Raw genomic sequence first — 16,078 nt, forward strand, 5'->3', positions numbered from 1 at the left:
TCACTGATCTGTCATCTTTCTGCAGCTCAGTCGATGCGGCTGATCTTCTACTGTTCAGAGGATTGCAGGTCAAAATAGCCAGAATAGCATGCTGCTTTGCATCCTGCAAAATGTGACCAGATGAACATCCTGGTATTTTTCACATACGGCACTTGCCATAGCTACCATTACATTGGGACATACTAATTCTTTTTCTGGCATATTAAATAGTATGGTAGTTTGGGTACTGAAACGCACTGCTGTTGCGGAATTTTTTGCTCTTTATACAATGTCATTGCTGCGAGTGGGTTTACCTTGGAATTTATTGATGCCTTGCACATCAGAATAACACTCCCATAGTCACTGATCAAGCTGCAGAATCAGATGCCCTGGGGGTGAGTAGGATAGGTTTTTAGTCCTAAGAAGAAATGTGTGACTTAACATATAAAAAATTTAACATACAAACTCAACAATACCAACTTTGTATTTGTTCAACAGCTGTTAAACACTGCCTGGATTCATTAAATGTCTCCATGTGGTGTTCTCGTCACCCACACTCGATCTCAGTGGAAAAAATGTTGCGGCATACACTGCAGATTTTGCAAAAATAAACACAAGAACTGGTAGTTTTTATAGCCTGATCAAAAAGTAAAGGAAAAGTGGTGCAAAAGTCACAACAGCAGTGAACACTCACCAACCAGATGATACCTTCACAGACCCACTGCACAGAAAGTGAACCCAGCGATCTTCTTGCACCCAGTGCAGAGGGACTGCACATGTTCATGTCAAAAGGTTTGTATCAACTCACTTTTAGTCATCCACCTTTTCTATTTATCTTATATTTCCATGTCCTTTTTACATGCCGTAAATGAACAATGTCATAAAGCCAGTGTGCCATATCTACAAAACTTACTGCAAACACCCTTCCTGAAAATCATTCATTCATTTCAAACTACAAAAAAGGGAAATTAATATCTAAATTCCAGACTTTTTGTCAAGCTTGGACAAAAACATATTTTTTGCATTTGGTGAAGAGTTCTAAAGAAAAATATTAAAAATATTAATAACAATACCAATAATAATTCAAAAGAAGTGTCAGATCAATCTTGACATGACTGAAAAATCAGAATTTGTTTTTGGGCTCAATTTATAAATGAGGCCATTTCTTAGGTGCTGATTGTTTTAGTTTTTAGATTAATTTTAATAGGATGCTTTTCTTATTTCTGTTACAGGTTAAACCAAGTCTATCCTACACATCCATGCCATTAAATTCTATCCCAAAGACCTGAGGACTGAGGTATTGGGTTGCAGACGTATATGCACAGATAAGACCCAGAGGGATTCTTGACCCAGTCTCTTGCCTCATTCACAAAGTGCCCTCTGAGAATGTTTTCATTCATGCCTTTTTGACCCCACTCTTTGGTTAGCCATCACCTTCACTTAAAGTCTGACATGGAGGAGGAGGTAGCCTGTAGACTCAAGAGCACTTTGTTCTAAAGGGGGGAGACCAGTTGGCACTAACAGACCCCCTCTGGCTGCTAGATTATACAACAGTTACTTAAAGCTGAAATTGATGAAATAATAGATATGAAAATTAGTTCCAAAAGTCTAAATCAGGGGGTTATGGAAATTACACAATATATTATACTAGAATATACTTATTTGTAGTTATGAAGAAACATATTGTTACTTCAGTGTTACAAGTCAAAAGAAGGAATGTCACATTGCACTAATTTACTCTGAACAGAATCGAGGAATTAAGGCAACAAGTTTGCTGTGTTAGTGAGCTGTCCTGAGAGTGCTGCTGGTCAGACGGTGTGGATGTCTAAATAAACACAATTCAGTCCTGTGCTGTGTTGTCATAATGTCCCCGATGGCAAGAAAGGAAAAGATGAGAAATCCTGATAATGTCAGACCATGATAAGTCAATCTAAATGCCTCTCACAGGAAAAGATCTTTGAAGGGTGACTTTTTGTAAAGATTTGATTTTCTTAAAGCACTGCAGTCTTACTGGGAAGTGAAGAATAAAATAAGATAAATAGAAATCCTGTTTCTTTATATTTGCTGACTGATCGTTAAAGCATCTGAAGTCTGAATTGAAGTTTTCACTTTAATAGCAATGAAACGTTTTTTTTCTACCCCTTTAAACCATCAGCTCGAGTCAGCAAGTTTCCCATAGAAACAGAAATAAATAAATAAAAACAAAAGAAATGACAAAAGACCAAAAGAAAAATGCTCCTCTGATCCTGACATTAAAAACCCTAACTCCTCAGTGATGCTGCAGCGGGCGGGTCCGGGTCAGCAGAGTGGGAGGTGCGCTGGGCTGCTTAAAATGACAAGAAAAAAAGTTTTGGCTCTCACAAATGGTGAGTGAACAAAGTCTTCAGAGGAGCAAGACGCAAGGCTGAAGCGAGTGGGCTGACAGCGGCACTACAGCGGAATAATACCGCGGTCAAACACCAGCCTCCGGTGTGCTGCTGTGGAATAGGCTACCAACATCTGGCTGAACGGGGATGTAGCGGAGGAGCCCGCAAATGCGCCGTGAAAATGTTTAACTGTGTCTCCAACAGCGTGGTGAGTAACAACATATTGCAGACAAATAATTCTTCACAAAACTATAATTAATATGTGGGTTTTATTAATTTATAGGCTATTGCTCTTAGCACACAAAATCCACACTAAAAAGGGAAATAGCCTGTGCTTTACTTAATTTTACAAATAAAAACCCAGATTGTTCCCCATGTCACAGTATTGTACAATTAAATTTACAACGCTATGGTTATTTTAGTTTACATCCAACTCGCAAATTAAAACACCAACTTTTACAGGAGCATATTTTTTTTTTAATTTATTTTGGTGCATCATATCACAAAGCAGAGGCCTTTATTAGTCCATTATTTTATGCTAATAAAGAACTGTTTAAACTTGCATTTAAACTCGCACATTAGGCTACTGTTAACTTTATAACCAAAAAAAAAAAAAAAAAAATAATAATAATAATAATGATAGGCAGGCCTACAACCTAAGACGTTAAACTATGTAGTGACATAACCATGTCGAAGTTATAGTAGCCAAATATAATATTAATATTGTAGGTTATTTTGCAAGCACAATGTGACATTTATTTAGGTCATATTTTAGAGGCCAAAACAAAAGCTATATTAGAGATAGCCTACAGAGCCAGTGCTTCCAGGAGGTATTATTTTAATGATTATTTGGTTTAAGCTTTATGACCCGTCCTCTCTTAATGATAAGTCAGTTTAAAGGATGCTTCTGTATTTATAGGCCTATAGTCATTATAAACCCAACAAAACTGAACATTGCAATAAAAATGGTTGAGCCATCATTAAGTCTCTTTCGCCCTGCATATACTGTGAATGGTGTCAGCATGTGAGCCATTTGTATTTAAATGCGCGCTTCTTGGTTATTATTCGTATTTGTCCTGCATGTCTTCACAAAAATACCGCAATATATTGCCAGTATGAGTATGCCATGATAGCCCCTTTTCACGCAGTCATTTTGACTCGTCACAGCAGAAAAAGCACAGGTGAAGCTCATTTGGTTAAAGAGGTGTATTTAAGTGAATCTGAACGGGGTGAAACTCTGATGCGGCCGGCTGATGGCTCGTTATCGTGTGCACGTGCGCGGCTGAAGACAATCAGTCAGAATGACGTTCAGCTGTGAGCGAGGCCGGTCTCTGCTGTCCCCAAGTAGGATTTGCTAAGTTTACACATGTAAAAGTTCACTTTGTTAATGACTATGTGGACCACTACCGCCCTGGGCCTATTCCGATATATGACAGCACATATAAAATAAAGGCAAAAAATGCCTACAAAATGTTTGAGCTAATATTTCCTATTAGGATGACCTTTATTAATGACTGTGGTTGTCATGGAAATATGAAGGGGACATTAGCCTACCTGGTTGTCAGTGTGTGTTGCGCATCACCGTGGACCCGCTGACACCATGGCGGAGGGAGAAAGGAGACCTTCGGAGGCTGTTTTCACTCAGCTACAAGGAAATATTTATGTCGACACAGTAGGTGTTTTAAATATCAAACCCAAGAACTCTTTTCTCACTTTTCCCAGCTTACAGACGTTGTGTAGAATTCAGAGTGTAAAAAGATGAAATGAAGCTCGCGTGACTGTGTGCGCACTTCAAAGTGCCGCTAAACAAATAATAAAAGGCAACATTTAGCTTTTTACTGTTATAGACAACGTCTATAATACAGGCTAGCCTACTGTGTTATGCGAGCCGAAGACTGTTTTAGTTTTCAGACATTTCAAAATTCGGACCATGGCTTTACCTTTGCTGACAAGCTACGTCATGCGCTGTCACGTATTTTGTGAAAGGTATTTTATGGTAACGAGAGTTCTTTACTCTGAAATGTTTGTACACGCTGTTGTTACATTGTCAGCTGTTTCTGACAGGGTTCCTCTGGGCCTGATGATATTTTCGAGGAGGACTCCTACTCTCCGTCCTCCCTGTCCTCGTCCTCCTCCGCTTCTGTCCCCACTGTGGCCTCCCTGCAGGGGAAAACCCTGTGCACCTCCTGCGGCCTGGAGATAGTGGACAGATACCTGCTCAAGGTCAGACTGACACTGTATCATATCAAGATGTCACTGATAACACTGCAAATGTAGACGTAGGTTTCACAACAAGTTGGACCAGAAACGAGCCATAATGTTTCCACATAGTTTTCCGTGGCTTGAGGTTAGGCTATTTCAGTCAAATGTTTTAGGTTATTTATATTTGTTTTATTTTCATACAATTATTTCTGCCAAGTGTAACTTTTCAGCTGTACTTAAATTTTTTTCTTCTCCTTAAATGAATGACGGTTAATTATAAGATATGGGTCCTGATAAGGCAAACCTTTTTTTTGAATTAAAAAAAAGCCTTGTTAGATTATTATACATAGTTTACAATTATTTTGTAAAATTTACAAAAAGGCTACAGTATGTAGGTAATTTAGGACACAGGCTATCTGAATTTTAAACTGGGCACTAATGAATCAGAGCTCACAAAGCCTGCAGTCAAATTATTTTTGGTTGTTGGATTATGGTATACTCATAATTTAATTCTTGATAGCATAATGGCATATGTAGCCTAAATAGTTTATAAGAACATTGTGGTAAATAACCACTAAGATAATCTAAAATTGTGGTCAATTCAGTAAATTAATGTATTGTCAAGAATTTCAGCAACCTCTATTGCCTTCACTTATAAAGATAGTATTAATAATACAAGTAAGGGATGTGTGAAATGGCATTTTAAGCAAATTTGATCTTTTTCCCCATTTCAGGTGAACAACTTGTGCTGGCACGTTCGCTGCCTCTCATGCAGTGTATGTAACACATCACTGGGGCGACATGTGAGCTGCTACATCAAGGATAAACAAGTTTTCTGCAAACTCGACTACTTTAGGTAAGCCACAACTTTGCAGTGACCTTCTTTTATGAACACAAATATAAGGAAAACAGAAGTTTGGTGGGTTTCTTGTTTCAAAATAGTATTCTTTAGTAATCTTATTTGTGTAACTTCCTTGACTAAACATAATACCTGACTATGTAATCAAGAAGAATTAATGTGCCACATGGTCCATGTGAGAAACTCCATGGACAAAACAAGAAGGAAAAAAAGATCATATTTAGTATACACCTGTTCTGTTAATAAGGGAACAGGAGGATTGTGTCCTACTGCATGCGCTTTCTGTTTGAGGTGCAAGATCACTGAATGACAGAATTCAAGCATCATTTAAGGATGCTTGCAAAATTTAAATGTTTTGCGAACTTATCCCATCTGGAAAACTGAATGTCTGGACTTGCATGGGAATTCAGTGAAAACATGCGATGTTGGAACCCAAAAAGGAAATAACATCTTTCAGTCTAGTCTCAGTTTTTTTTTTTTTTTGCCTCAAGTCAAAGAGGAAAATGTAACAAAGAAGCTGTGAACACTTGAATGTTGAATCAAGCATGCTCTGCACATTTTTCTAAATGTGATAGACACCGCTAAGTTCCTTGCAATTTGCACACTATTTTAATCTTTGTTTTATTAGGGTTTAGTTTAGTTTATGAGGATCCCCATTAGCTACTACATTGCAGCAGCTATTCATCCATTCTAACAGTGCACAAAAACATCTCGCATAGCCTATAACACCTAAAATAACAGGACTAGACTTAAACATTGGCACAGACAAACAAGACAGCTCCTGGTAATACAGTAATTAAGGTATATACTTCATGATTTCATTTGGCCAGTTTGTGCCTAAATCTTGCTCTGAATACCTTACGGTGCGCCATTATTGTAATATTAGACCAAGTATTTACATTATACTATACATTCACATTTGTATGTTTCCATAAAAAATTACATGTGTGTTGAAAGGAATAGTTACCAGGAAAAATAATATTTTTACCATGCATTAAGTTCACTCAGTGTATGAATCATATTATACAGGTCACCTTTTCTTGTAGTGTCCTTTGGAAAAAAAATACAAATATGATGAGCACACTAACAGAAATCATCACTAATTAAATGTCCCTGCACCACTAACGGAGACAGACCTTCACATCCTGAGACACATGTGACACAGTCAAGCTTACCTTTTGATATTGATTAATCAGGCTTTGACAACTATACTTTTGTCTGTTTTATAGATTATCTAAGTCTTTGTCAAGGATGCTGCTTCAATAGAATTTTAAATCTAACTTTATTGTTTTCCTGTATGTCGAGGGAGTGAATTCCAGTCCCACAAACCTCTGTACATTAATATACATTTCATTGAGTTTATTCTTATTGTTGGTAATGTAAAGTTTCCTTTTGTTGCATGTCTTGTACTGTAGTCATGTCTTTCTGAACTAAAAGCTTTTTTTAATAAATAAATAAATAAATAAATAAATAAATAAATAAATAAATAAATAAATAAATAAATCAATCAAACTGAACTTTTGTAACTGACATGCACATCTTGACATGAAACCAAGCCAGATTATTATGCATTGCAACTACATTTGATCTGTATTCGCAACAGCGAGCAAGGCATGCTGTTCTGTACCATTTGTAATTTATTTCTTTTATCTATTGTCACACTTGACCAAACTGCTGGGCAATAATCCAGATGAGAGAGTATTGAGTTTTATTGCTTGAATTGCCCCTGCTTAGTTTAGTCTATTGTTAAAAACTTTGAACGTCTTGGTCTCATGTACTTGGTTAACTTGCAAAGGCAAAAGACTTGAACTTTGTTTTGTAAAGACCTGTTTTATCATGTGGACAAATATCCCGAATATCCTCGTCTTTGTTTGTTTTTGTGGAAAATAGATGAAAAACCAAGGCAAAGTTCCATAACTTCCATAACTGGCTTTGTTTCATTGCCCTGAACATGCTTTTACCCATGCATACAATTAGGATTTTTGGTATTGCAACTTTCAATTTTTAGCAATAGAAAAATTACGTTGTAAGGTTTTGTCATAACTCAATAAAAATATTAGTTTACCCAGTTTGGTCCTAAAGATGTGAAAAAGACAAAGAAAAGTAGTTTAAAAAACATCTACATTGACTGGTTATTCTTATTCATATTACAATAAGTGGATAGTTAAGGGTATCACCAGATTCTATCTGGGTCATAATTATTATCATATAGTATAATGTTTATTGTAATCAACAACAAAATGAGAGATCAAATGGAAAATAAATGCATTTGCCTACACTGACTTCCATATAAGAGTCAATGGTCAAGTTTGAGCTCAATATTTTTATATAGATTAATTTCATAAAACAAAGAATTGCCACCTTTCCAATAGTGTGCCTACAATTCATTTAGCTGGATACCAAAACAACTTTAAAGTCATTTTTCTTAGCTCTCCACTGTGAGCTAAGGTCTTTTGCCTGCAGGGCAGTACAGCTATCTGTCACCCATCAACTACCACCTATTCTTTGAGACACATTCTAATGAATTTAACAATGTTGGGGGCACACACTCACTCCTCATACTAGTCTGGGCTTGTCTAGGCTGAGTGTTGATACCTTCACATGCAACACATATTCATGCATGTAGGCAGAAGAACTCCCGAATCTCTGTTAATATAATTGACACAGAAGAGGTAAGATGTTTTATTGGATTATACAGCGGCACTGGAGGTCAGTGAAATTAGTGGCAAAAGTAAGTAGACGTGTCAAGTCCAGGGGAAAAAAAGGGTGTGACTTCATCAGAACATCTTTTTAAAGACTGATCGCTCCAAACTTAACTTTTACTGATCAATCACTTACTTGCAATTCATCTCACTTCCTGTTTCCTGTCTTTCTTCAGGAGGTATGGGACCCGCTGTGCTCGCTGTGGCCGTAACATCCATTCCAGTGACTGGGTGCGCCGGGCACGAGGCAGCACCTTCCACCTGGCCTGTTTCTCCTGCACCTCTTGTAAGCGCCAGCTGTCCACTGGGGAGGAATGTGGACTACTAGAGAACAGGGTCTTCTGCCGGCCACACTATGACATTATGATGGAGAATATCAAGCGTGCTAGGGAAAATGGTGAGTAATGGATGAGATTAATGAATGTAAACATGGGTGGTTAACAGGGGTCACTTTTCCATTTAACCCTCCATGCAGGTAGTTTCAGTTTTGTTGTAGTGATTGTTACAAGCCCCACTTAGAAGAAGGTTGTGGTGTTAAGCCATGTAGAAGAAGGCATGAGTATAGCCAGTCAGTCATAGAGAATGTGCTCCTCTTTGTAGCTAATAATTAAGTATACCTCACTGAAGAACAACTGTAACGGTATAAATACAATACTGTATTTGGTGTTTTATGAAGATATCACAGGTCTTTAGGAAAAGGTTTTGAGATACCTGCCTCTGGTCCCTGCTGTCGCTCCAGAACAATGGAGGTGCAGCGAGGTCCAGAAACAGTGCTCCAATTAATCTGAATAATTTATGGACCTTGTTACCAAGGATGCCCACAAGAGGACGTCCTTTATTTTAAAATGTCAAACAACCCTTGTAACATGTTCTGTATTTTGTCTTAAAGAGCAACCAAAAGTAGAGGAAGAGGTGGCAGAGAAAGATGAGTCCGGCACCATGTCCAGACCTGCTAAGAGGGCCAGGACCAGCTTCACTGTAGACCAGTTACAGGTACTGCCAACCAGTCTCTGTGTTGGTCTGTGTGGCTGTGGTTACGTCGACAGTTTTCTTTCTGACTGCCAATGTAATCTGTCAATGTAATTCACTTCCAATTCCACCTGCAGTTCCTACTGAAGTAATTGTATTATCATATTATACTGTGAAGTGGTGTTTAAGTGGAAAAAAATGGTGGGGCAACAACTTCTTTAGGCAGGTACAGAACCAGAAAAATAAACAATTTTCTGATTTGACATAATGTGCTATTTCTCTTTTGCCAACTGGGCACATACTTTTTTTCCCTCAGTTTAATTCTGCTCAACTCTCTGTTTGTCAATCTGCTGAGCAGGCCCAACTTTAATGTGTTATCCTGCTACTTAAATGTTTGCTAATCCTCTCAGAAAGATGCTTGTGATCCTGAAAACCTAAAAAAAAACTCATAGGAAGCAAAAAAGTGTCTTCTCTCACTAGCTAGCCCTATAGAAACTATATATTAAACTACAGAAACATTGTAGAATAATAATAAATAACAGCAGCAACCAAGGATTTTTATGTCATGCACTAATCCCGAAATAGTTATTTCTAAGTCACTCAGTACCACTAAAACCACACATTTACTGCTGCCAGCACCAGATTGACCCATTGCAACTGACACTATGACTAGTATAAAAGAATATATGACTACATCTCAGTTTTGCAAGCTACAGACCCAGGTAAGGGTTTGGGGTTTGAGTCTACAACAAGAGTGAATGTTTGACTCAAGACTTGTTGGGTGTTCAGAAATATGACTCTGTGTCTGCTGATTGTGTAAATAGGAAAATGTAGCAGAACAAATGTATGAGCCAGTAATATCAGGTAACCTTGTTTGATGTTTTCTGCCCTCTAAAGGCGGTGACAATTAATGCTTTGTATTTGAACACAGACTAAGCACTCTCAGTGCAGTCATCTCTTCTAAAGTGTTATATACTAACTTTATTTCAACCATGTTGAATGTCCATGTCCTGTCATCTCTACACGTATAGGTAATGCAAACTCAATTTGCTAAAGATAACAACCCTGATGCCCAGACTCTCCAGAAACTGGCAGAGAGGACTGGTCTCAGCCGCAGGGTTATTCAGGTAAAGTAACTGTTACTGCCTTCTTTTTGTTGAATGTTTTTTGACAGTTAAAATGACAAGTAAAACATGAGTATATTCTCAGTTGGATGTTGAACTAAAGGGATAGTGCACCCAAAAATGAAAATTCACCCATTATCTACTCACCCATATGCCGATGGAGGCTCAGGTGAAGTTCTGGAGTCCTCACAACACTTGCGGAGATCCCAGGAGAGAGGGGGTAGCAACAAAACTCCACCTAATAGAGGCTTACGGCGCCCCAGATTCAAATGTCCAAAAACACATAATTGAAACCACAAAATATCTCCATACTGCTCGTCCATAGTGATCCAAGTGCCCTGAAGCCCTGACATAAAAAGTTGTTTGGAAAAACGTTATTTGAACTTTTAGCCTCATTGTAGCCTGTAGCTCTAACTGCCTCTCTGTACACCACGTTCACGTGTGCACGGTGTACAGAGAGGCAGTTAGAGCTGCAGGCTACATTGAGGTTTCAATTATGTGTTTTTGGACGTTTGAATCTGGGGTGCCATAAGCCTCTATTAGGTGGAGCTGTGTTGCTACCCCCTCTCCCCTTGGATCTCCGCAAGTGTTGTAAGGACTCTAAAACTTCACCTGATCCTCCATCAGCATAAGGGTGAGTAGATAATGGGTGAATTTTCATTTTTGGGTGCACCATCCCTTAAGGATGGGTTTGAAGAATGTAACATTGTAAGTTGGGCACTCACAAGAATGACAATTAATCAAACTCTTCTCTAAAGACTACTTTAGAAAATTCAGGCTTGGTTTATACTCCAGATTAAAACCACCGGGGCCTCTTTCTTTGCACTATATTGTTGGATAACTTTGACAACTTAGAAGGTGATGCTTAATCTACCCATGGTAAATCAAAAGGGTAAGCGTGTCATCTAATATTTTGCAATATAAATTTAAAATGCTGACAGAGGATAATCAACAACGCCTCATGCACAAATGCTTAGTTTGATATTTCTCTGACTGAAAGGGAGAGTGGAAGTATGTTAAACCAACAAGAACCACTGTAGTGCCTGAAAATGAGAATATCACTTTGACCAATTATCATTCCAATTCCCTCTGCATTCAGGTTTGGTTTCAGAACTGTCGAGCTCGTCAAAAGAAATACATTAGCCCAAATTCTGCTTCCTCAACCCTGATGACATCATTTGCTCCTGGTCAGCTGACACCACCTCTGATGGAGGATCTGCAATACACAACCTACATTTCTCCAGATGCACCCCTCCTCACTACACTGACTTATATGGATGGTGAGAAACATGTACTCTTATCACTATAGTGACCAAGATTTTTAAATACACCTCATCTCCAAATGCCAAGACACTGCTAGCTCAGTGCTAACACAGCCCACTTACCAGAAGAAAATGCTGGCATTATGCATTTCTGGAAACCACAGATACATTACCTTTGTGCTCCATCTGGAGGTGAAGAGGGTTGGTAGATGACACACCTGCCAAACTGCACACCACTGTTCGAGACCAACAACAAAAGTGGATGTGTTTTAGTGAGTCATTGCTGTTTGCAGGGATTGTGCCCCCAGAACAGAGTAGTTTAAAGAACCAGTGTGTTTAAAGTATCGGTGTTTTTGTTACGTTAGAATGAGCTGTTCATATCAACAGCATGAAGTGTGTCCTCATACATGGTTGGCCATGTTGGTTCCACAGTGACCTGAAAACGTCAAAGCAAACGCTGGCTCTTGGTAAAGCCTTTCCTTTTTCCCATCTGCCACTGTAGCTCTCCTACACGCTTGGCACACAAGAGAAATTGCAGTTCTGCAACTACACCGCTAGATGCCTGGACCTTAGAGTCAAAACACAAACTTTTTCTACTTATAACCAAGTGGTATTCGTGCCTGAACATAACCACATGTTAACCAGTGTTGCTGAAACATAGAACCAAAGTTTCAACATATCCACTACATGATAATGTACAGAAGTGATGTATCTGTGGTTTGCAGAAACATAAAATGTCAATCGTCTGTATGGCTGTTTTTCTTTTTCCAAGAAGGCCATGTAGTTATTTTTGAAGTAATTATACTTTGTTGAATTTAATTAATAGTCCTTTGATTCATCCATAATCTTTTCTTTTTTTTTTCTTTTACTTCCCCAGTTCAAAGTCCAGACCCACTTTTGCTTCAGCCAATCATATCCCATTCGCTTACACAACTGCCAGTCAGCCATGCCTGAACTACAGCCCGCCTCTCTAAAACTGAAGACAGAGATTGGCTGATGGGAAGATTAATAGCAAATCCTTACTCTCAATAATAAAATAAAAGTTATGTGGGGATTGGATAACTTTAATTCATAAACTGTCCAATTGCCCCCCAGCAATTAAATTAAACAACAAGTTCAATTTCCACTGCCTGATGTTTGAGCAGAAACTTTAAAACTCAACCTGTTAAGTCACTGAATTAATTTCATCCAATCACACAGAGATTCACAGGTGACAAAATGACAAGTTTAATATGGGTATATGTCAGATGAAGATTTTGTTAATATGTATATGTTGTGAATTTCTTTGTATTTAATTTATTTGGAGAACATGATGAGATAAGGCACTTTGTTGGAAAATGAGTATAGAATTGATTTTCAGTTAGATGTTTATTTAATGTTTGAGGACTGTAAAATTGTTAGTTGGGCACTCACAACAGGGAGAGAGACAATTGAGAGGTTTCTCCTCTGTAAAGACTACTTTATAAAATTCAGGCTTGGTTTATACTGCAAAAGAAACCCACTGGAGATCATGCAGACTCTCCTGTCCTTCCTTCTTTATTGACAGAAATGTGTGGAAACACCTTGTTCTCCACATGCAGTGCCCAAGTCTGTTCCTCTCAAAACATTCATGTCTAATTTTGAATAAACAACATTTCTTAAGATGCTTTTTAGTAGAGCATGTGTTAAGTACAGACAAATAGCAATACAGTGTGTAAATGTTTCCTTAGATTGGGAATGTGAGATAGAAGCCATGTATGAACTGCACATGGGGATAGATAAACTGTCACATTAGATGATGGAGATACTGGAAAATAAAGTCCATGGCTGCAATAAAAAAATGCTTTGTTTATTTCTTGTTAAAGTGTTCTTTCTTTCCTGGAATTAATTTTTTTCACAGATGACATGATGGAATGTAACTAAATCTGCTATGTATGTCTAAGTATGTCCAATTTTGCAGTACTTTTACTTAGCTTGAATATTTCTATTTTCTGCTTTTCATACACCACTACCCTTCAGGGAGAAATAATGAACTTTATTCCATTTATTAGATAGTTGTGGTTATTTTGCAGATAAATGCATGATCAGTTAATAAATAATGATGCATTTTTACAGCTGAAACCTCCCAGCAGCATCTAAAGCTGTTAAAATTAACTAATGTCACAAGCTCCAACATTCAAATTGCTAAATAGTGCATCAGTTATAATGCTAGCCTATGAGCCATTATGCTGCATAAAACTACATCCATCCATCCATCCATCTTCTAATCACTTCATCCTCTTGAGGGTCACGGGGGGGGCTGGAGCCTATCCCAGATGACATCGGGCGAGAGGCAGGGTACACCCTGGACAGGTCGCCAGACTATTGCAGACACATAGAGACAGACAACCATTCACGCTCACATTCACACCTATGGACAATTTAGACTTATCAATTAACCTAATCCCCAATGTGCATGTCTTTGGACTGTGGGAGGAAGCCGGAGTGCCCGGAGAGAACCCACGCTGACACGGGGAGAACATGCAAACTCCGCACAGAAGGGCTCCCACGCCCGGGATCGAACCGGGAACCCTCTTGCTGTGAGGCGACACCACCACACCACTGTGCTGCAAAAAACTACATATTGTTGATAATTCTTCAGACAGAAGCTTGATTTTCAATACAGAACTTTTTTAATAAGCATGTGAGACCATCCGTAATTAGTTAATTGAGTTTGTGTGTATGTGTGTGTAATGAGTGACTGTACAGACTTGATAATGTTAATATTCTAAATTTGTCCCTTTGTATTTGCTGATGGAATGTTTTGCAGTGTATGTAAATTTGTACGTTATTATGTAGCGGATACATTGAAACTTAATGTTATGTGCAGAGATTTCTCCTGATTCTCTGAATCTCTTGACGTTATGGATTGTAGATGGCGAAATCGCTAAATTTCTTGCAATTGTGCTTTGAGAAACTTTGTTCTTAAACTGTTGTACTGTTTGCCCATGCAGTTTTTCACAAAGTGGTGAACCTCGCGCCATCCTTACTTGTGAATGACTGAGCCTTTTAAGGATGCCCCTCTCATATCATATAATGATAGAACTTCCGTTACCAATAATCTGTTTACAATTCTGCTGGCCTTTTGTTGCCACTGGCCCCGGGCTGAAGAAGGGGGTCCACCGGTATGATGGCGCCCTTGTCCAGGAGGACGGACAGCTCCTGGGCTAAGGCTAGAGCCTTGGCCGAGTCAGATGATTGCCATCTTGACCCAGCCGAAGGTTGGGGGCTGGCGTCGAAACTGCAATTTGTAACCCCGGATCAAGGTGGCAACTATCCAAGCGTCTGATGAGCAGGCAGCCCAGTGACCGAGCTGCTGCTGGGAAAAGCAGCCAACTACCGGCCCTGTGGCCCTAGCACCACTGCCCCCAGCCCCTGGAGGAGCCAGATGTGCGGTGATCAAGCTTGGAGTCCTGGGGCTTACGTGGTGAGCAGCGCAGTGCAGAACGAAAGTCACCTGCTGGCTTCTTTGCATCCCGCAAAGGACGTTGGCCACCCTGGGAAGGTGGTTGTGTAGGACCCCGAGGGACAAATGGAAAAGCCCCCACCTGCTGGAAGCAGGTGCTCTTTTGTGGAGACCCGCGAGCCATCGCCTGGTCTCGTCGGCCTCAGTGGTGTGATCCAATGCTTCCAGAGCAGCAGAGCCAAAGAGCTCCCCAGGTTCCGCTGGATCTTACGGGTTGATCTGTCAGAGGTGACTGCGCCAGCCACACGACAGCGAGTGTGGACTAGTGTCGACATCAGTCGGCCCAGCTACCTCGTCTGGTAGGCAAACTCCTGCAATGACACGTCACAGATGTCGCGGACGGAATCGTCCACCTGCGCATCTTGCAGGGAGGATGAGAGGGCAAGGAGGAAACGGGAAAGAGCGTTCCCAAGGCGGCCGACCCGTGCTGCCATGTTATAGGCCTTGTAGATGTAGTCATCCGTGACCCTACACTGAGCAGAAGGACACTTAGGATCTGCTTTCATTGCTTCATCCGGAGCCACAATCAAGGCCGCGATTGCAGGTTCCACCGCTGGCATGTGGAGAAGGCCAACTAACTCAACATTTTTTCATGGAAGCCAAAGCTCGCTCATCCGACCCCGGCCTGGTGAGGGCTGAAGTGTCACTCCAACAGGAATGCAGCTCCTTTAAAAGATCCGGAGAATGTGGCACCGTAACCTTCACTGAGGGAGGGTTGCGCCTATGGAAAGCGCATGGAGCCTGCACTTGACTTGGGGCGTCAAGCTGCAGACGTGCCAGGGCTGCCTGGATGATCGCTCCCATGAAGGAGTCATCAGATGCCCGCCGAGAGCTCGGGGCTGAAGAATGAGAGGAGCCCTCTGCTGTAAGAGGGGCTGGACTGTGAGTCATGGAACTGACTCAACGAAGCTGCGATGGAGAGAGATTCGTCCAATGGCAGCGGTGACTCCTGGGCAGACGAGACAGCAGGAGGCACCACCCCACCAGCAGGCTGGTGACTCAGATGGAGCGCCTTCATTTGCTCCATATCAGCAGCCAAGTGGTCAACCTTGGAGGAGAGCTGGTCCGTCCCTGCTGCCTTCCTCTTTTTCGCAGGAGCACATCACCTCCCCGTGTGGCAGACTTCTCCTG

The 16,078-nt window shown here is 40.2% G+C and overlaps 1 protein-coding gene across 2 annotated transcripts; it reads left to right on the forward strand.

Annotated features, from left to right (window-relative positions):
• The first annotated feature begins 2,350 nt into the window (after positions 1-2,350).
• lhx8a (LIM homeobox 8a) lies at positions 2,351-13,266 on the forward strand. 2 transcript variants are annotated; one of them, XM_049597698.1, is made up of 8 exons: positions 2,351-2,553; positions 4,410-4,568; positions 5,282-5,403; positions 8,285-8,505; positions 8,998-9,101; positions 10,109-10,204; positions 11,301-11,481; positions 12,341-13,266. In XM_049597698.1, the coding sequence occupies exons 1-8, from the start codon at positions 2,527-2,529 to the stop codon at positions 12,415-12,417; spliced, it is 987 nt and encodes a 328-aa protein (XP_049453655.1). In that variant the 5' UTR covers positions 2,351-2,526; the 3' UTR covers positions 12,418-13,266. The 2 variants fall into 2 exon arrangements, with proteins under 2 accessions (XP_049453655.1, XP_049453654.1); XM_049597697.1 differs by lacking the exon at positions 2,351-2,553 and adding an exon at positions 3,710-4,017.
• Positions 13,267-16,078: the final 2,812 nt, after the last annotated feature.

The sequence above is a fragment of the Epinephelus fuscoguttatus genome, linkage group LG15 (genome assembly GCF_011397635.1).
Source record: "Epinephelus fuscoguttatus linkage group LG15, E.fuscoguttatus.final_Chr_v1".
Lineage (NCBI taxonomy): Eukaryota > Metazoa > Chordata > Actinopteri > Perciformes > Serranidae > Epinephelus > Epinephelus fuscoguttatus.